The sequence below is a fragment of the Pseudophryne corroboree genome, chromosome 1 (assembly GCF_028390025.1).
Source record: "Pseudophryne corroboree isolate aPseCor3 chromosome 1, aPseCor3.hap2, whole genome shotgun sequence".
In the NCBI taxonomy this organism is placed as follows: Eukaryota; Metazoa; Chordata; class Amphibia; order Anura; family Myobatrachidae; genus Pseudophryne; species Pseudophryne corroboree.
The window spans coordinates 411,668,529-411,690,484 of record NC_086444.1 but is presented as its reverse complement, the minus strand read 5'-3'; the positions used below and the strand labels follow the sequence as shown (position 1 = coordinate 411,690,484).

The following is a 21,956-nucleotide window of genomic DNA, read 5'->3' as shown; positions in this document are numbered from 1 at the left end:
GGGATGCATCTGCTGAAGCCACTAGAAGCCAGAGTGGGAGTAGCAACTTTGTAAGAGGTGACGATTTGGAATAGGAGTTGCAGATGGTTAAAGGTGGTGATATGAGGAGCAGTAGAAGCAAGGGTCCATAATTATGAAACAGATTACAGATTTATGGATGGCAATCAGTTCTATAGTGAAAGTAAAGATAAAGTACTCTTGAGATAGTGATGTTGCCCACAGATTGGGATCACAATAGTCCTTAGATGTTGGTAGACCCGGTAACAGGATGTTTAAGGAAGTAGGCAAGATGACTTTCCTGTGGGGGATAGCAGGGTATTTTATCCCAACCCCGTGAGAGATTTGGGCTGCTCAAGGTGGCAAAGGTAGAGGCTTGTGGGACATGGCAAGAGGCTCACCTCAAAAAATGGTAACCGTGGGAAGCATTGGCCTCACTATATGTATTTAGGAAAGTTCCTTTCAACTGCTCCTACACTTTCGCTTCCATGATTCTCTTCATAAAGTTAAACTTATTTGAGCATCACTGCTATAACAAAAGCTTAATGTAGGAAATAACAAAGTAATGCAGCTAAGTAGTAACTCAGGTTACCAGTCTCCATTTTTGTCTCCTTCACTTTATCAAGCTCGAAAAAGTAAAGTGACAGCCTACACTATTATTTTACTATTTACTAGTCACAAAAGACATGTCATAAATTGCCTTGAAAATTATTTCTTTATTTTGCAACATTACGTGGCGATTAGCAACGTTTATTGTCAATGCTATACCGGAAGTATTTATAAATATGCCTATAAGTGTTTTTACCAGGAATTGTTCTTTGTTTATTTAGTTAAATAAGATCTCTTCAAGTCAAGATTACATTCAATGTTATATGTAAATAAAAACATACCATTAAAGAAAATAATTATGAGTTTACAAACTCATTAGTACGAATATAGTATAAAACCAATAAAATTATATTTGACTTGTAAAAAAACAAAGTTTAGTGTAACTTATAATGACTGTTTAATTTTTCATTACTCCAATACACTATTTTATTTGACTAAAAATAGACTGTGAGATCTTGCAAACAGAGGGTGTAATTCAGACCTGATCGCTAGGCTGCATTTTCGCACAGCAGGCGATCAGATCTGAACTGCGCATGCGTATGCACCGCAATGCGCAGGTGCGACGGACCGCAGCAACGGGGATCGCCGGTCAGCGATGGGTTTGTGCGAAGGATCCTTTCACACGGGCGTTCACAAGGAGATTGACAGGAAGAGGGCGTTTGTGGGTGACAACCAACCGTTTTCAAGGAGTGTCTGGAAAAACACAGGCGTGTCCAAGCGTTGGAAGGGAGGGTGTCTGACGTCAAATCCAGTCCCGGACAGGCTGAAGTGATCGCAGCGGCTGAGTAAGTCCTGTGCTGCGCAGAGACTGCACAAAATCTGTTTGTGCAGCTCTGCTACACATGCGTTCGCACACTTGCAAAGCAAAAATACACTCCTCCTGTAGGTGGTGACTGTCTGATTGCAGGGCTGCAAAAATCGCTTCCTAGCAATCAGGTCTGAATTAGCACCCAGAGTCATCATTCATATTGTATCTGTGGTTTATAAATTTTAGGAAAACTGTAAACATGACTTTCTGACATTACATTGCATAAAACGTATTACTTGTATTTACATTTCATATATATATATATATATATATATATATATATATATATATTATTATTATTATATTTTTTTCTTAATGTTCTTTTTTTTCTTTACTGCAGATCATACTGAATTCCATGCACAAATATCAGCCGCGCCTTCATATAGTTAAAGCAGATGAAAATAATGGATTTGGGTCCAAGAATACTGCTTTCTGCACCCATGTCTTCTCAGAGACTGCCTTTATAGCAGTCACCTCCTACCAGAACCACAAGGTAAGGAGCAAAATGTCTCACCAATAAAACTGTTCTCTCACCACATTTTTATTAATAAACTGTTGCTTTAGCGCAAAAGGAAAGTGCGCAAAAGTAAATACAATTGTACACAATCCATTGCTTGTTCGCTGTTGTTCCTGTCTATCGGTAATTAAAATGATGGCCGCTATACATCAGCAAATTTAGCATCCAAGAATTAAAAAAATTATTACTGAAAATTGAGCATACATTAGTCTAGGTAAAAAGCAGTGACATTAGTCTAGGTAAAAAGCAGTGAAGGAGTTAATAAAACAAGCTCAATAAAATGCCCTTACCCTAGTTGCCAAGGCTCATACACACATTTTACAGGTTTCTGGAAAGGAACAGAGCCAGCCAACACTTCTTTCGTCTATAAAATCTGTATATACAGTATATATAAAATGAACATTTATGCCCATGTGGAGAAATCTTTATTAAAAAAAAAAGAGAGAAAAGAAAAAGAAATAAAATAAAAACACCCTCAAATCCTTGGAAAGAATTTAATCTGAATCCAGGGAGTGGATCAAATCATGGGCGTAACTATAGTGGGTGTAAGAGGTGACATTGCTATGGGGCCCAGAGGCTTAGGGGGGTCTGGAACCAGTTTATAAAGTTGCAAACCAATTTCCCAGAATTGCCTGCTAAGCAACTTGGTCTGATCCATTCATTGCATAGCCTTAATTGTGTGACATTACATTTTCATTGAGGGTAGTGTGTATTGAATGATATAATTGTAAGTGGGCACTGTAGTGTGGCATAATTTGAACTGGAGGCAACTGCAATGTGGCACAATGTGAACTAGAGGGCACTAGAGTCGGATTAAGGGGGGCAAAGGGGACAAGTTACCTCCGGCCCACCTCTCTCACGGAGCCCTACGCGCATTTAATCATCACTGCAGTGTAGACCAGTTAAGACTGCATGGCAGTACATACGGCTAGCTGAGAAGGAGAACAGAAGAGGCAGCCGGAGGCAGTGGCGGAACTAGACTTTTCTTGGTAGGGGTTTACTGTGTAGTCACGACTCCTCCTCTCTCCAGTCCCGACTCCTTGCTTATCCTGCAGTCCCTGCACCTTACTACTGTCAGATCATACACCAGGCACCTGTCAAAAACTCCTCTCTGATGTCTATTTAGATGCTGGAATACTTTCGCCTGTATGGAGGGTACATAGAGATGGACAGTCTGCAGGTAGTGATGCTTAGATGGTACTCAGGCTGTTCAAGTTATTAGAGGTCAGCCCCTATATGTGCAATCATTGGCTGGGGTACCAGTGCTGCTCTCACCTGATGGTACTGATCACGAAGTAGATGATGACCACTGCACTGATCTTACCACTGTACCAGGACGACCAAGGCCCGCTGCGTCTGCGGATTTGGGATGAGGGGTGTTGCTGCTGTGGTGGGTACCAATAGGGGTCACTGTGGCAGTGGAAGTGTGCCCCTGGAGGACTGTATATTGGGGAGGCTGGTGTGGAAGCACAGTGCACACAGGAGTGTGTCAACCCAGCAGAGGTCATGGAACACTGCCACCATGCATCTTCCCAGCTGCTCCTCCCTTGCTCCCAGAAAGCGGACAGTGGCAAATTGAGAGACCTCGGATCCGAGGCTCAGACTCCACTTTTGAATGTGGCCACTTCCCTATTCTGGACTGCACGCTGCATCGTTGCAAGATAACGCGCCACATCTGTACATGGCCACATGTCACTGGTGTGTGTACACTTGGTGTATTACACTGACAGCGGCTGTCCATCAAAGACACTGTTGCAGGGGGGGAGGGAAAGAAGTGGGAAGGGATTCTGCAGTCTTCTCTCCTGAAGATTAGCACAGCATCAATAAGTGGGCGTGGCTGTGACTAAATCCACCACTGGCCAGAGGTGGAGTCTGAAAAGGGGGTATATGGGCCCTCATTCTGAGTTGTTCGCTCGCTAGCTGCTTTTAGCAGCATTGCACACACTAGGCCGCTGCCCTCTGGGAGTGTATCTTAGCATAGCAGAATTGTGAACGAAAGATTAGCAGAACTGCTAATAAATAATTCTTTGCAGTTTCTGAGTAGCTCCAGACCTACTCACAGATTGCGATCAGCTCAGTCTGTTTAGTTCCTTGTTTGACGTCACAAACACGCCCTGCGTTCGGCCAGCCACTCCCCCGTTTCTCCAGACACTCCTGCGTTTTTCCCTGACACACCTGCGTTTTTTAGCACACTCCCGGAAAACGCTCAGTTACCACCCAGAAACGCCCCTTTCCTGTCAATCATTCGCCGATCAGCAGTGTGACTGAAAAGCGCCGCACGAACACCAGCAAATCAACTAAGTTTTGTGTAAAATAACTTAGCGCATGCGCCCTGCGTGCCTTGCGCATGTGCAATTAGCAACAAATCGCAGCATAGCGAAAATCGGCAACGAGCGAACAAATCGGAATGACCCCCATTGTACCATCAATGCCAGCCAGGCCAGCAGTATGGGAGAGAGGAGGGGAGGACTGGGACATTCATTTGTCGGAATGGATCCGACCTGGGCTATTCAATGTATTATCAATTTGACTTTAAAAAAAGTCGAATTGAGATGCAGGAGCTTAGAGCCGTGTAGCAGCGCTACAGCAGCTGCTTTCCCCCGTCTGCCCGCGGCTCTCCCCCGTCTCTCCCCTCCCCCCGTCTCTCTGCCTCTCCCCGTCAGCGGCGGCCAAGGAGAGGTAACTGCAGCGGCCGGGGCTACCTGTCAGATGGCGGGGGACGCTGTCAGCGGCGGCCGGGGGACCTGTCAGCGGCGGCCGGGGGCACCCATCAGAGGTAGTGCTCTGCAGCTCGCCGCCCCGCTCCCGTCTCATGTCTCCACGTCCCTCCGCTCCCCGTCCCCGCATCACAGCCGCCGTTCACGGCAACGTCCACCCGGCTCCAGCAAACGATGTCTCGCTTGCTGGAGCCAGGTGGACGCTGCTGTGAGCGGCAGCTGCGACATTCTCCAGCACTGCTCTCCCTCCGTCTGGCTGCCCACGGCTCTCCCCACGTCTCCCCGCAACTCTCCCCCCTCTCCTCCACTAAAGTCCCTCATCTCAGTCCGTCATCTTTTTTATGTCGGACTGAGATGGTCAGAAACGGGGCCAAATCCTGTCGAATTTGGCCCCGTTTGCCTCAAAAGTACGTGAATCGGCAGCTATACCGCCGATTCACGTACTATTCGACAAGTCGAATTCCCCGACTTGTCGAATAAAATTAGCTGGGATTGAATAGGTCAAATCACGATTCGACCTTAAAAAGTCGAAAACTGCCGTCTTTTCGCCAGCTTTCGACCCTAATTGAATATACCCCATAGGCACATTGAAGTTTTCAACAGATTCTTAAAGTACAGCTCCTTTCTTTCATTACGTTTCTAGACAGTATATCACCCCTGAGTCATTGTTGGATGTAGCCTAGTCAGTGCAAACAAACATGGTATTAAGGCGTCTTTTTTTACTAAGCCTTGTGTGGAGATAAAGTGCACAGAGATAAAGTACCAGCCAATCGGCTTCTAACTGTAATTTTTCAAACCCAGCCTGTGACACGGCAGTAGGGAGCTGATTGGCTGGCCCCTTATCTCCATTCACTTTATCTCCATCCAAGGCTTAGTAAATAAACCCCTAAAACTCCAGCTGGACAGGATGCAGGCTGGTGAGGAGTGACTTCAAGCAAGTTAAAAAGCAATGAGGACAGGCCACAAGTGAAGGGAGAAACCTCTGCACACAGTTTGCCATTTGTGTACCTGCCAAAAGCAGGAAGACATTGAGTTTAGTCCCTACCATGTGGTTAAAGGAGTGAAAAGCATGGCCCAGCAGCTGGGATTGTACACTGCATTGACTGCAACAAAGATACAGCTGACACAGAGAATACAACCATATTGAGAGAGAGAGAGATTTCATCATCAGGAGAGGACATGGATTCGAAACAATTTCCTTGTTATATACTGTGGTGAAGTGGGACTTCAGAAGTTGTTCCATTGGATGTAACAAAAGTGACGTTTTGGACACTATTTTTTCCCAATATCACAGAGGGTGCGCGTATTTGCAAAACTGTGTTACTGTATTGTTGAATCTTGGAGGTGGTGGGTACCATCTCGGCATCAGCTGCTGCACTTTTGAGTTGGAACGCTGGTTTTATTTTTTGTATTGCCTCACCTGCCAACTTTTTCTGCACATCTGTGCTCAAAACTCACCAAATTTCCAGCAATATATACTGCTGCATCTTTGTCATTTGTATAATGCCAACAATTAACCCTTTTGCTCAAATATTGTGGGTAAATCTGGCTCTGGTACTAGCCAATACCTCCTCAGCCGTTTACTTCACTGCACGTCCCTGAGAGCCCAGCACTCACCATAGTGCGCTCACTCACCTCAAGACATCAGTACATAAATAAATAATGGGGTTCTAGTTCATGGATTGTACAATGCATTTAAGCTTGCAGCCCAACATCAAGGGACCCCATCTCACTGCAAGCCCTACTCTATCACCACATACTTTATAATTATATATGTATGCAAACTTTCAAAGTATCCCGATTATGTTGGGACAGTCCTTTTCAGGTACTGTAGCCTTCCTGGGCTGCACTATCCTATGGGAACGAAAGTTTGGGAGGAAACATAGGGGTTCATTCCGACCCGTACGCACCCGGCGGCCGCAGTGCGTGTGTACGATGTTGCCCAGCGACAGGGTTCGCCGGATTACGTCGCGGCTACCGATGGAAGCGGTCGCAGAGCCGACCGCAAAGATTGACAGGAAGAAGGCGTTCCAGGGCGGATCCGGATCGTTTGGAGCCATTTTCAGGGAGTGGCGAGTAAAACGCAGGCGTGTCCAGGAGAACAGACGGCGGATGTCTGACGTCAAAGCCGGGCCCATCATCACTGGATCCATCACACAGGGTAAGTATGTCCAGGCCTAGTCTTCTTTTGCTTTACATTTTTTTTAGCTTAGCAGGGCTGCACAAGCGATCGCAGCCCTGCTAAACTAAAATACACTCCCCCATAGGCGTGTACTAGTTGATCGCTGCAGCAGCCAAAAGTTGCTGGCTGCGATCAACTCGGAATGACCACCATAGTCACCTGCTGTGTGCACAAGACAGGGGGAAGCCCAGCAGCTGAGATGGGCATACTCACCCTGTGTGACATGAAATGGTGGCGAGCACAAGAACCCGATCCCCGCATCCCAAATATTTCTCTTTAGGGACCCCTCAGTCTTAAGTGCTCCAGGCCCTCCAAAGCTTTAATCCAGCTCTGGAGGGAACTGCAATGTGTCATAATCTGATCTGCTCATTGTAATGTGGATGGCACTATAATGTTACATAATCAGAACTGGGGCACTTTAATGAGGCACAATTTAAAATGAAGGTACTATAACTGTGGCATAGTATGAACGGGGGCAATGTAATGTGGCATAATTTGAACTGTGGACACTGTATGTCACAATGTGAATTGGGGATATTGTGTGGCATAATGGGGGTCATTCCGAGTTGTTCGCTCGCTAGCAGATTTTAGCAGCATTGCACACGCTAGGCCGCCGCCCTCTGGGAGTGAATCTTAGCTTAGCAGAATTGCGAACGAAAGATTAGCAGAATTGCGAATAGAAAATTCTTAGCAGTTTCTGAGTAGCTCGAGACTTACTCCTACACTGCGATCAGCTCAGGCCGTTTCGTTCCTGGTTTGACGTCACAAAGACGCCCTGCGTTCGGCCAGCCACTCCCCCATTTCTCCAGACACCCCTGCGTTTTATCCTGACACTCCTGCGTTTTTCCGCACACTCCCAGAAAACGGTCAGTTTCCGCCCAGAAACACCCACTTCCTGTCAATCACACTCCGATCACTTCAACGATGAAAATTCTTCATTCGGACGTGAGTAAATCTACTAAGTTTTGTGCTAAAATACTTAGCGCATGCGCACTGCGTACCATGTGCATGCGCATTTTTGCCTTAATCGCTCCGTTGCGAAAATTGTCAACGAGCGAACAACTCGGAATGACCCCCAATGTGTACTGGCAGTCCTACAATGTGATATCATGTAAACTAGGGAACTATGATGGTTCATAAAATAAACTAAGGCACTGCTATGCGGCATATTAACTAGTACAGTACCATGGTTAAGAAATGTTACTAGGTCACAAATATAGGGCATCACATTAATAATTGCTGCAGGAAGGTGTCTCTTATAAAGCAGTGCCGTAACTAGGCATTTTAGCGCTGTGTGCAAGAAACGGCATTGGTGTCCCCCCTATACAAGTGAAAAATATATAGGGGCGTGGCTTCATGGGGAAGGGGCATGGCCACAAAATAATACCAGTTCATACTACGGTGCACAGTAGTCTCCATTATTCAAATTACGCTGCACAGTAGTGCCACTACACCAGGTAGAGACCCTTTTTACACATTACGGCAGACAGATTCCCCTATTTATACATTACGGCACACAGCGTCCCCTTTATACACATTACGGCAGACATTCCCCCTTTTTACACATTACATCAGGCTGCGTCCCCCTTTTTCCACATTACGGCAGACAGTCCCCCTTTTTACACATTACAGCAGACAGCGTCCCCCTTTTTATACATTACGGCAGACAGTGTCGTCTTATTACACATTACGGCAGACAGCGTCCTCCTTATTACACATTACAGCAGACAGCGCCCCCCTTTTTACACATTACGGCAGCCAGCGTCCCCCTTTTTACACATTACGGCAGACAGCATCCACCTTTTTACACATTACGGCAGCCAGTCCCCCTTTTTACACATTGTGGCAGACAGAAGAGAAAGAGAGAGAGCCTTGAAGAGGGTTTTCTTTCTCCAGGCTAAGACACTTTGCTTTTCCTTCTATACCTTCCTTAACAGGTGCTCTCCCGGCCCCGCGGCGCATTTGAGCTCTGCAATGCCAGAGGTAACAGGGCTCACCTAACACCGATTACGGGGACACGGGTGAACACTGCAGTCTTAAACTCCATCAGCATAACAACGACCCTACTCTCACTCCTCCTTGCTCCAGTGGATGAGGAGGGGAAGCAGATGGGAGCGATTGTACTTTATGCTGTACTATATTCTATATCTAGAAAACAAGCTACATGGTGCTGAGTATAGTAAACTGAATGAGCACTTTATGAATAATTGCACTTATTGAACTAAATTGTACTGTTCCAAGCTTATGGTGGAACAAGAGGAGGCAAATGATTGTAAATTATTCTACATTATAAATGAGATTAACCGAGGTAATTTTAAATACAACAAATATTACAGTAATTCATAAGTAATATAAGAGAGATTAATAGGAAATTTTTGGAGACATTTTTACTGTTGGACAATATTTCACTTCCTTCACAGGTGTTCGCTTGACCCCCGCGGCGCATTTATGCTTTGCAAGGCCTTGGCAACAGAGCATATCTAACACCGATTACGGGGGTACGAGGGGACACTGTCGCTTTAATTCCATCAGCATAGTAGTGATCCTACTCTCACCAGTCCTCCGCTCCAACGGATGAGGAGGGGCAGCAGATGGGGGAAACTACAATATATGCTGTACAAATCTTTTCTGTATCTTTATAATCTTCTGAATTATTTTCAATGATAAACAAATCATGTGGCATTATTATTGTTGCATTGTACAAGTTGAGATGGTGAGAGTATAGGTGACAATCTACATATTTATTGCAAATAATTTGTTTGATATGATTTTTTGGAATATGTTCAAGGGTTGTTTCTGGCCCCCAATGATATCTACTAATTTATGATATAAATAATCCGGTTCAGAGATTATATCACATCTCACAACCCTATATAGAAGCTACATGGTAGACATTTAATTCAATTGCGTGCTATTTGCACACTATCAGGGGAAGACATACTATAATATACTTTCCCCAAAAATAATGTAAAGAATCTTTTAAAAGTTATGAAGGGGTATTTATTTATTATCTATTAATTAAGTAGATTTTTTCAGTACACTGTTTAAATAAATTCTTCCTTGGTTTGTTTATTATTTTTTGGCTTTCGTTTTGCTCCCCCTTCTTTATATTAACTGGGTAAAGATTAAAAGTTAAGTTTTAAATAATACATCATATCTTATTGTATGGATCATAATCATTATTAAAAGTGTGCTCCAAAAAGGAATTCTCTTCGGGGTGAATCCTCACCTAGTAATATGTCGATGAGTTTGTCTCATAATTCCGGGAGCACCTCCAGCCAAATAAAAAGGTACATGAATTGCCCATTAGATTATAATACCCCTTTTCCACTAGCTCAAAAAACACGGGTAAATGCACGGGGGCGCGCATTTACCCGTGTTTTTTGCAAGTGGAAAAGGGTAAACCCGGATCAAGTGACCCGTGAATCCTACCCGGCTATTTACCTGGGTAGGACACGGGACTGATCCGGGTAGGGTTGTAGTGTAAACGGGAGCCGTGTCGATGCGACACGGCTCCCATTTACACTGTATGGAAGGGCGGCGCTGGGAGATCATGTGATCTCCCTGCGCCGCCCCTGCCGCGTCACTAGAAGCGTCACCAACCCGGCATATGCCGGGTTGTGACTGCTGATGGGAAAGGGGCCGAGCACGGGTCGCAGCAGGGGGCAGCTCCCGTGTCAGGCTCCCGGCTGCGACCCGTGCTCGTAAGTGGAAAAGGGGTATAAGTGTAGCTGGTTTTTGTTATATTTGGTACTTACTGTTTGTCTGGTGCAGGAGAATACACTGTTGTCGAATTGTTAAGACAGCCATATATGGATTTATAAAAAAAATTTGGGGGGATACCAGACAATATTTATGATGGTTGTGAATTAATTTTTACCCCCGTTATTTTAAAGAGTAATATTAAAAGTTACGTTTTAAAATACTAATCATATCAATTTGAATTTAAATTATTTAAAAGAGTGCTCCAAAAAAGGCAATCCCTGTCTTTCTCCGGCCGCTGCCGGTCTCTGTTTGTTTATAAGGTTTAAACATGATTGTTGGAGCACCTCCAGCCGAATAATCCCAAATCATTAAGGGAAAATTATTGGATAGCTGGTTTCACAATATTTAAACAAATTATTTGGTTTCGGTGCAGGGTATATCACATTACCAGACAGTAATACCCCTAGCACCATATTATGCCACACACAGTAATGCCCCTTGCACCATATTAAGCCCCACACAGTATTGGCCCTTGCACCAATTTATGCCTCTAGCACCATATTATGCCCCACACAGTAATGCCTCTTGTTATGCTCCACACAATAATGCCCTTGCCAGAGGCGTCACTAGGTGTGGGTACACCCGGTGCGCACTCGGCATCACTACACCCCCCACCCCCACTCCCTCTTCCCACACTCACCCCGCCGGAGCCGCGGGCGGACTGAAAGGGGGCGTGGTCTAATTAAAAGGGGCGTGGGCGTGCGTGTCTCCTCTTCTTCACCCCGGGGGGTGCGTGTATCCAGCTTCCTCTGAAATGCTGGCTGCCCCCGGAGACTAGGCAGCGTGCAGTGCTGGCTCCTTTTCTGTGACAGGAGCCTAGTGCTGCAGAGGATTATCACACTGCAGCACTCGGCTCCTGTCACTGCAGAAGAGCCAGCACTTGGTGTCACCCCTTCCGTGGGTGATACCTGGGTGCGGGCCGCACCCCCCGCACCCGCCTTCTGACGCCACTGGCCCTTGCACCAAGTATTGCAGTCACAATATCATGCAGCATGCCTCACATAGTAATGCCCCTTAATATTGCCATACTACCTGCTCATTGTCAGGGATTATTTCATTCTGCTGCTGCTGCTGCTGCTGCAGACTCCACTGTCTCCACCACCGCAGTGGTCCCAGCACTGCTTTGCTGTTCCCGCCTGCCTCCTCCCCCCCAGCTCCGTCTAGTAAGTGTCCCACCCAAAATGGCCACCAGATCCTCTAGCCCACCTCAAAAGTGTCTCTTCTGAGGTGGTGGCCATTTTGGGTGGGACATTTTCAACAGTATTCCAGGCTCGCCTGGGCCTAGAAACGTCCCTGGGTGTGCCCAAACTGAAATCGAAATTGCAATGTTAAAATAAAGCTGTCCAGCATTTGTGTGTTAACTACAAAAGCAGCCAGTATTTACCCTGCATCATATGCACCAAAATAGGAGGGGCAAGGGGACGGCTCACCCCCCAAAGAAAATATTTGAGTCATGCCAGTCAAAGTACTGGGTCGGGGGGAGCAATGCAAAGGGAGAGGGACAGAGGGACAGGGAGAGAGCAGGGGCATAGGGACAGAGAGAGTTACAGAGGGACAGGGAGAGTGACAGAGGGACATGGAGAGTGACAGCAGGGACATAGTGACAGAGGGACAGGGAGAGTGACAGCAGGGACATAAGGACAGAGAGAGTGACAGGAGAGACAGGGAGAGTGACAGAAGGGTCATAGGGACAGAGAGAGTGACAACAGGGACATAGGGACAAAGAGAGTAACAGAGGGACATGAAAAGTGACAAGAGGGACAGGGAGAGTGACAACAGGGACAGAGCCTGATAGCAGTGACAGAGAGAGTGACAGCAGGGACATAGGGACAGAGAGAGTGACAGAGGGATAGGGAGAGTGACAGATGGACAGGGAGAGTGACAGCAGGGGCAGAGAGAGTGACAGAGGGACATAGGGACAGGGAGAGTGACAGAGGGACAGGGAAAAAGACAGAGGTACAGGGAGAGTGACAGCAGGGACAGAGAGTGACAACAGGGACAGATAGAATGACAGCAGGGACATAGGGATAAAGAGAGTGATAGCAGGGACAGACAGAGTGACAGCAGGGACAGAGAGAGGGACAGCAAGGACATACAGTGGGGAGAGAGAAAGGCAGCAGGATAAGATTACCTAATGGGCAGTGGTGAGGAGGATGCTGTAAGCTGTGGTCAGCGGCAGTGTGGAGGAAGAGGAGGCTGTAGTCTATGGGCTACATATCGCATAATTTACTGTGAAGGGGATTGTCCTGATCCCTCCCCGGTAACAGCACTGGTGCATGCACTGTCTACTGACCACGCATGTGCAGTAGGTCCGCAGCATAAAATAATGTGCTCCCTCATGCTATCACTTTAGCTTACAAATTGCTAGGAAGAGCTCCTATCAGAGCGCCTGTCCCTGTATGTGATTTTTGATACATCATGGCGGAAATTAATTTCCTGTTGCCAAACAGCGCAATACAAAATTCTATTTATCGATTCTAAACCTCAGTAAATGATAAATGGGCCCCGTAATGTTGTATTTTTCTTCTAATACACTGTTATCTGCATTCCTCATTTTGGATGTGTTTAGATTACATTCTTTTTTGCATGCTGCAGTATAAATGCATACTTCACAAATAACTGTCCTGAATTTGGGGGGCTCTACCAACAGCACTGGCGTATCTATAATGGGTGCAGTGTGTACGGTGCACACGGGCCCCTGAGTCCAGTGGGGGTTCCACCGCACACACTGCACCCATTTTTTTAATACTCACCCCTCCGGAGTCCCGCGTCGATGTCACTGGCGCTGTTAAAACCCAGTGAAAATGGCACAGTGGCCATTTTCCCAGAGTTCTACGCATGCATAGTAGAGAAATCACTGGGAGAATGGCCGCCGCACCATTTTCCCGGATATCTGCGCATGAGCAGTAGAGTCTGAGCCCTCTAGTGCTCAGACTCTACAGCGCTCCCGGCAGAGGGGAGGGGACCCGAACGGAGAAGGCTGGTCATGGATCTCCTCCTCTCTGAAAGTGCCCCTGCCCAACAGAGTTATCTATTCTCCCGGTGCCACACACTTTCAGACTGAAGTGGGATATAAGGAGATTGGATGACATGATTTGCATTGAAATGTGTCACACTAGTGGTTTTGATCAGCAGGGGTGGGGTGGGGTGTGCAGCATGGGAATAATGATGTAAACCTGCTGTAAAATCCTTGAACCATGTCTTTAAATAAAGGGGGGTGGGTGGGACAATGATGATAATGCGGCACCATGCCACTTATGGGATTGGGTTGGCCCCTCTAGGACTCTCCTGGAAGGGGATAATAGAAATCGATAAGTGTGGGTAAGTGTAAGCAAATTAAGATGAATGTGTGAAACAGTACACTAAAGTCAGGAAAGCCACTGTCACTCAGAAATTGAGCCAACTGGAAGGTATGCTTTCTAAGTGTGGAAAAATATTGTTACTATAGGGCTCACTATGGGATTCCAGCGTATGGGATGCCGAATGTCACTATACCAACATCTGCATCCCGGGCGCCAGAATTCAATCAGCAAGGCGAGCGCATAGAGGCCCCTTGCGGGCTCACTGCGCTCACCACGCTGCAGGCATGGTCGCTCGCTTCGCTCACCATAGGTTCTATTCTCCTTCTATGGGTGTTGTGGACACCCACAAAGGGAGAATCACCTACCTCTGCAGTATTCCAGCGGTGGGATAGTACCCCTGTTGAGATTACGGCATTGGTATTGCGACCGCCGGGATCCCAACAGGCAGTACTGTATATTAACCGCATACCATTACTATATTACCCTTGACCTACCTATCTGGTACTGTCTGCATAGATAGTAAGCTCAGTGCTTTTTTATACACCAGCAATATACAGAGTTTAATGCTGCCACATCCTGATTTCAGTCACATCTTCTTATCAGATAACACAGCTAAAGATTGAAAACAACCCATTTGCCAAAGGATTTCGAGGGAGTGATGATATGGAGCTGCACCGCATGTCCAGGATGCAAAGGTATTTTCTACTACTCCATTTTTTAAAGGCTTCTAGGACCATACTTGCCTACGCTCCTTCATTCTGCAGGAGACTCCCTGAAATAGAAGCAATCTCCCTGACTCCCTGAATAGTCCAGCAATCTCCCTGATTGCATCTTAACCCCATTGTGCAGCTGGTACATTCTTGTAACAGATACATACATTCAAATGGGAACATCAGTGCATATCCCTGCATTGGTTATAAGGCACAATGATCCCTATGGCTACATTCATTTTAAATAAAGTTTCTCGTGGCCACTTACAGTATATGGAACCTCTTGTAAAACACAATACACAAACATATTCTGCAAAATATAAGTGTCATTTCTTCAACAAGTACACTTACTAACTTTGGGGATCATTTACATTTGGATGTAAGTCATGTTTATGACACGCCTCTCAGATGTAGCGGTACACGTCCGCACTGATAGGTGTTACTTTCACATCTCCCTGAAATGCTTTTTCAAAAGTAAGCAAGTATGTTCTAGGACTAGTATTAGATTTCCTCAACTCATTCAGAGGCCCTATAAATATGACATAAATGAAGTATAAGTTACCAAGTAGGTAAATACAAAGATATCAGATAAAGGGCTAAATGCAATAGCCTGTGAGCTGCTGTGTCTTGTAAATGATTGCCGCTTTAAAAATACGGCCAGTCCCGCACCTCCGCCAGCTTGCAGGCTATTACATTTAGGGGGTCATTACGAGTTGGTCGCTCGCTAGCTGTTTTTAGCAGCCATGCAAACGCCAAGCTGCCGCCCTCTGGGAGTGTATTTTAGCTTAGCAGAAATGCGAACAAAAGGATCGCAGAGCGGCTACAAAATTATTTTGTGCAGTTTCAGAGTAGCTCCAGACCTACTCAGCGCTTGCGATCACTTCAGACTATACAGTTCCTGTTTTGACGTCACGAACACGCCCTGCGTTCGGCCAGCCACGCCTGCATTTCCACAGCCACGCCTGCATTTTTATCTGGCACGCCTGCGTTTTTATCTGGCACGCCTGCGTTTTTCCACACACTCCCTGAAAGCAGTCAGTTGACACCCAGAAACGCCCTCTTCCTGTCAATCACTCTGCGGCCAGCAGTGCGACTGAAATGCTTTGCTAGACCTTGTGTGAAACTACATCGGTCGTTGTAATAGTACGATGCGCGTGCGCATTGCGCCGCATGCGCAGAAATGCAGATTTTTTTGCCTGATCGCTGCGCTGCGACCGAAATCGAACAACTCGGAATGACCCCATTAGTCCGTTCTGTTGGTTGATGGTAATGGGCGATAGACCAAAGAGTGTGTTAATATAAGTAACATTTATGACACTGAATAGTTAAAAAAAAGTGCATGTATTTTTTAAAGCTATTTATATTATTATTATTTTTTATTTTTTTTGCATTCACTTATATTGCACAAGAAATCATGCCACAACTCCATATGTTTTTTTCTGCAGTAAAGAGTATCCAGTGGTCCCGAGAAGCACTGTGCGACAGAAGGTTACATCAAACCATAGCCCGTTTCCCTCCGAGTCCCGCAACATTACTAGTTCCTCTAACCTCAGTTCCCAGTACCAGTGTGAGAATGGCGTAAGCAGCACCTCCCAGGACCTATTGCCTTCTTCCAACTCATACCCTTCTCTGCCTCATGAACCCGGCCCCATATACCACTGCACAAAAAGGAAAGGTACGTGGACAGCTGCAAAAGAATTGTGTTGTTATTATTATTATTATTATTATTATATATGTGTAGATTTCAGGTCTGTATAAGTGCTGTAATTTAAAAATAAAACAGCATGTTGCGTTTCTAATATAGATTTGATCAGCATTCCCATTACAATACAGAGAGAAGACCATGCTTTACCTGTAATTAAAATACACATAAACACACCAGCCAAAATGTGTGTCCAAGTTCTTTATTTGCAAACTCAAAATCATTTGTGAGTAGATGGCATAAGGCCATAGCATAGCAACCTAAGGGCGGTATTCGATTCTTTTCACCCCCTTCCTCACCCGTTCTGTTTCTGCTGACGGGCGTGGTATAATCATTTCAGCTCACTACCCCCCCGGTAGCGAGGGCACCCAACCCGTTGCACTGCTAAACTTGATTACTATGAGCGCGATATGTGTGATAACGGGGATCACTTTAGAAAGGAGATTGGCCGTGATATATCATTTGAATACCGTTTTTATTGTTCACTAGCAAACAACATCCTTATTTTACAGTTCATCCAATGCCAACAACATTTAAAGTAGGTGTGCCATTGCAGTAAACATGTATATAGTAATTTCAGATGGTCTGTCCAGTCTCCTCAATGTGCATGCAGTGGAAGCCTGGACACACGTCCTAACGGCTCCCACTGTGAGGGAGACAGGACAGACCCTATTCGGCTGTTTCAGAGGAGAAGGACTCCTCACCTGAATGAGGTAAGTATATAGGAGCCGGCAGGGGTAGGGGGGAAGGTGGGGACAGAGTGCCTGGGGGTGGGGGGGAGAGCAAAGCAGAACAGAGAGAGAGATGGGGATAGACAGAACTGAGGGTGAGACTTGGGGACTCTAGAGTTGGGGTCTTTAAATGTCCCATATTTAGGTTAACCTTCCCTTATTCAGAGCCATTTGTAACTTGAGCTAACAATCAGAATGTCATCAAATTTGAGAGACTAACTAGGACATGAGAAACAGGATTCCACAAACAAAAAAATATTAGCGCAAAAAGTCACTGATAGGAAGAATATGGCTCTAGAGTCTATGATGTAAAACATTGTGGAAAATTGGAAATGGATGAGCTATCAGCTCTAGCAGAACCGTTGGCAGTTCAGGCTGGAGAATCCAGGTTTGTATTGACACAATGCGAGAAAAAACATCTGCCAGGATCTCAGAGAAGCAACAGTTGCTGCTTATCAGCCTGGAAAGGGTTATTAGGTCATTTCCAAACAATTTGAAGTCAACCATTCTGTAGTTAGACATATCACCTACAAGTTGAGAACACTGAAACCTACAGGACTCTAAGCACAAAGTAATGGGCCTTATTCAGAGCTGGACGCCAATGGTGTAGCAAAATACATCAGAGAAAAAAGTCACATTTTTGCGACCTATTCAGAGCTGGTGACATTCGCAAGCCTGTAGCTGCAGCTCCCTCTCCTTCATGTACCGGGATGATGCTGAAGTACGACTGGGGGTGTGGTTTCATTATGAGATATTAAAATGATGAAAATGATTAATGATTGGATAGAGTAGATAACCAGTACCCAATAGGCATCCAAGTGGATTGGAGCATCTGTAAGGCAAAGCAAAGTAGACCCAAATAGGTAATTTTTCTTTACAACTCTTAAATATATTTGTGCAGGTTTCCTTTTCCTCAACGGAGTATATATCATGCTTTACTATTGTAAAGTAAGTGTGCAGAACAGTGTACAGTGACTTTGTACAACACTCTTGTAACAGTTTTAGGGGCCTATTTATTAACATTAGTTTTACTAAAATAATTTGAAAAAGGGTGTTTTCACATTCTTTTAGTATCTCCTGAATGTATTAAAGGGCAAATGGAGCAGTTTTCATGAAAAACTGCTCAAAACCCTTTAATTTTAGTAACCCACATCGCATTTCCCATACTTTTGATTTGAAAGTTGATGTGGCCGAAATGTATTTAAAAAAATAAATTAAAAAAAGTAAAAAAACACTGTAGTGTGCCCTGTGATAATTTTGCCAGCTCAGACTGGCGAGATCACAGGGCAGCACTGCAACTTACCAGTCCATGAACCAGTGTCCGCTGCTCCTGTGCTCACTTTACAGCACCGGGGGTCACAGCCCAGAAGAAGGATCCGTGCCCGGCAGCCTCCTGGAAGCAGCGGACACCGGCTCCTGCAATTGGTAAGTATAAACGGGGGGGGGGGGGGGGGGGGACCGGTGGCGGCGGTAGCATCAGACGGCGGCTCATCTGGGAATTATTATTTTTTAAATACCCCAATGATGCATGCGATAATTGATACATCCCTGCGATGTACTCAATTATCGCAATGCGAGTTTGGTCTTGTTTATCACCTATCATCCGCATCATCAGATGCGGATGGGAACAAATAGACCTCTTAGTGATTTTGCACATATGAGCATGTTTTCAGCTTGTGCATCCAAGCAAACGCAGTCATCGTTATCGGTGTGTGACTATAGTGCCCATAGTATATTCAAAAAACTGTGCTGCGCTCTCCTAAAGCAGCTCCATATGGGTATAATAATATTTAAATGTAAAAGTACGGAGCGCTTGTAATGATAATAATGTTATACTGTTTAGGTCAAATGCTGAAAAAAAGAAATTGTGGTTAGATAAAAGAAATGTTTAAGCTCTTTTAGTGATTTGGTTTAAAAAGTCCCGATAGCATGGAGTCAGTCCACTTTTTTCAACACTATTGTGAGGGCCCAGGCGGGCGATCTAACTTTCCCTACCCTACCTCCGGTCCTCTGGTTGTAGTAGCGGCTTTCCAAACTCCGCCGGCGTATCTCTCTCCTAACCGGATGGCGCTGCAGAACATCACTTCCGGGTGACGCGATAAGGGGCTTCTGGTGTCTAACGCGTTTCATGCACTGCGGCACTTCGTCTTGGCTAGTTGGTGCTTGTACTGGAGTCCTTATTTATAAGGGATTTCAAATTAACTTTATGGAAAACTTTGTTTAAAAACGGAAGTTACAACACAGGAACTTTCTTATAAAAAGCGGCAAGCACATGTTCATTCAGCATTTGACCTTATGTTAGATGTATTTTATTTTAATTACACTAAAAAGGGTAATAACATTTTTACCCTTTTTACCCCACCTGGGCCCTCACAATAGTGTTGAAAAAAGTGGACTGACTCCATGCTATCGGGACTTTTTAAACCAAATCACTAAAAGAGCTTAAACATTTCTTTTATCTATCCACAATTTCTTTTTTTCAGCATTTGACCTAAACAGTATAACACTATTATCATTACAAGCGCTCCGTACTTTTACATTTAAATATAGTGCCCATAGCTCAGATCCCACCAGGAGGCTACATTTGCGGCTTTTCCCATGGCCATTTTAATTGCAATTTGGGACTACATGCCCTTACAGCGCCATTACTGTACTTTGGTCACACCTGCATGCTCACTGCCCACCCACTACAGCCTTTGTCATGGCCAGGGACGGATTAACAATGGGGCGGATAGAGCTGCAGCTCCAGGCCCCCCATTGAAAATAGGCTCACAGGATCTCCTGCAGTGCAGCCAGTGTTAACAGTAAAAAAAAAACACTGGCTGCATAGCGTTGTCCCCACAGAGGGCTGCGCTTACACCTCCACTGGTCCGGCTGCCGTGATCAGAGCTCAACCCCGATCAGGCAGCGTATGGTAACAGCACCCCGTGCAGCCAGTATCCCTGATTCTGCAGCCTGTGCTGGTGCTCGGTGGCTGGGCTCAGGGTAGATGCTAGAATCAAGTGGGCTAAGGGACCTTTTCCGTCTGGGAGAGGAGCCACGACACAAGGGGGAGGAGCTATGCCAGCGGGATAGTTCCTCTACTATCCACGCCACCAACTATTACCTTAGTAATGAGTTGGCGAGCGAAGCTGAGCGAGCCACCGAGCCCGAAGCGTGACGAGCGAAGCGAGCCCGCGAGGGTACTTGTCTGGTACCCTGTTCGCCCGTAGCTCCTCCCCCTGGTGACGTGTCTCCTCCCCTAGGTACGTCAGAAGGTCCTTTCTCCCACTCCGATATAGAATCAACTCTGGGCTCAGTGGGCTGTGCAGCACTTCCTGATACTGCAAGCCCCGCCCACTGCATGACATCATGCAGAGGGCGGGGCCAGCACTCGACACTGCTGCCATCCATGTCACACACTACTATACTGAGCAGAGGCAGGAAAAGGTAAGAGAGAGAGAGAGAGAGAAGTAACATGGGAGGGAAAGTGAAAGGGGGAATGTAAGGAAGGAGTGCAGTTAAGGAACAGTAATGCACCTGAGATAGACAGGTAGGTGATTAAGGTATGATAGAAAAGTAAAGAAAGATACTCAGAGATTAGAAAAGAAGACAAGCATGTGATATCAGAGATTCAGAGATAAGCAGTTTTTGACCCTGTTTTAAAAATGAGTGGGCCCTGCAGGACGTGCTGTGCAGTCAGTCTCTCACCGCTGGCAGCGATCTTATCCAATCGCTGCCTGAGACCAACGTCCTCCCCTCTCTGCCCACTAACGCACAGCATAACGCTCTACAATTTAAATCAGGTGTGAATGTGATAGCCCACTGGTATTAGGTGTGCAAAATCTGCAGTCACTGTGTATAGTGCATCACACTTACTCTGCCCCGGCTTGTCATGGGTTCAGGCACGGATACCAGAGGGCGCCCTGACTAATCAGGTGTTTAATTACAAGTGCATTGTGGGTGTGGACTACAGGTGTCGGTGCAGCGCATAAAGAATTGGGCGCCAGGCCATCTCAGAAAAACAGCATAAAGTTTATTTAAACATCAAACAGGGATATTGCAGGGATAACTTGTGAACACTCCTCCAGCACAGTTACAGTGGATCCCATATCAGGGCACCTCCTCCAGCGCATCGCTTAGTCGCAGCGGCATATATATGGCGAACATCAGTACATACCAGGGCATTCTGTGACCAGTAGTGCTACACATCAGGTTGCCGTCTCTCTCTCTCTCTTACTTAGCGAGGATTCTTTTCCTTGGGGGCGCTTACTCACGCCGCGTGGCTTTCCGACCACTTCACCCAGATACCTCTCGAGATACTTTTCCATGGGGGCGCTTACTCACGCCGCTTGGCTTCCGACCACTTCACCCAGATACCTCTTGAGACTCACACCATTAGCACACTTTTCTCCTGGCATCACCCTTTCACTGGATTCTGCATACTGCTGCTCTCACACTGCGATGTCTCCCTCTGTCAAGTGCCTTGCTGTGGCTGGCATCACTCCCCACCAAAACATGTGGGGAGCCCTCACTGGGGCTACATCTTTCTGGCTAATCCACCTCACTGTCTGCTCACTCTCCTCTCACTGTCTGCTCACTCTCCTCACTGACTCTCCTCCTAGGCTGCTGCAGGACAACCTTTTTATAACCTTGCATTCCCAGGGACACATTCTAAATCTGGGATTTCCCGCTCTCAGTTTATCTGGGATTTCCCGCCCTGAGTTGCAATTTGGTGAGTCTTGCATTTGCTTTTTGCAGACTGATCTGTCTAACTGTGAGTTGGGCTATTAACCCCTTCTGTGCTGCAAGCTGTAGACTGCTGGCTCAGTGTTATGCAACTCCAGCAAACATTTTACTTTTATTAAAGTCATGCTGGCACCTGTAGTGCCACAGTTGATTTGTGCTTGCAGTTCCAGGGTATTACATACACCCCT

At 46.0% G+C, this 21,956-nt stretch overlaps 1 protein-coding gene across 1 annotated transcript in view; it reads left to right on the top strand.

Annotated features, from left to right (window-relative positions):
* Positions 1-21,956, top strand: part of TBX5 (T-box transcription factor 5) — a 98,200-nt gene that overhangs the window by 67,414 nt on the left and 8,830 nt on the right. Inside the window, exons 5-7 of the mRNA XM_063913646.1 lie at positions 1,755-1,907; positions 14,501-14,592; positions 16,053-16,282. Coding sequence (XP_063769716.1) covers positions 1,755-1,907; positions 14,501-14,592; positions 16,053-16,282 — 475 coding nt within the window. The remainder of the gene's footprint in view (positions 1-1,754; positions 1,908-14,500; positions 14,593-16,052; positions 16,283-21,956) is intronic.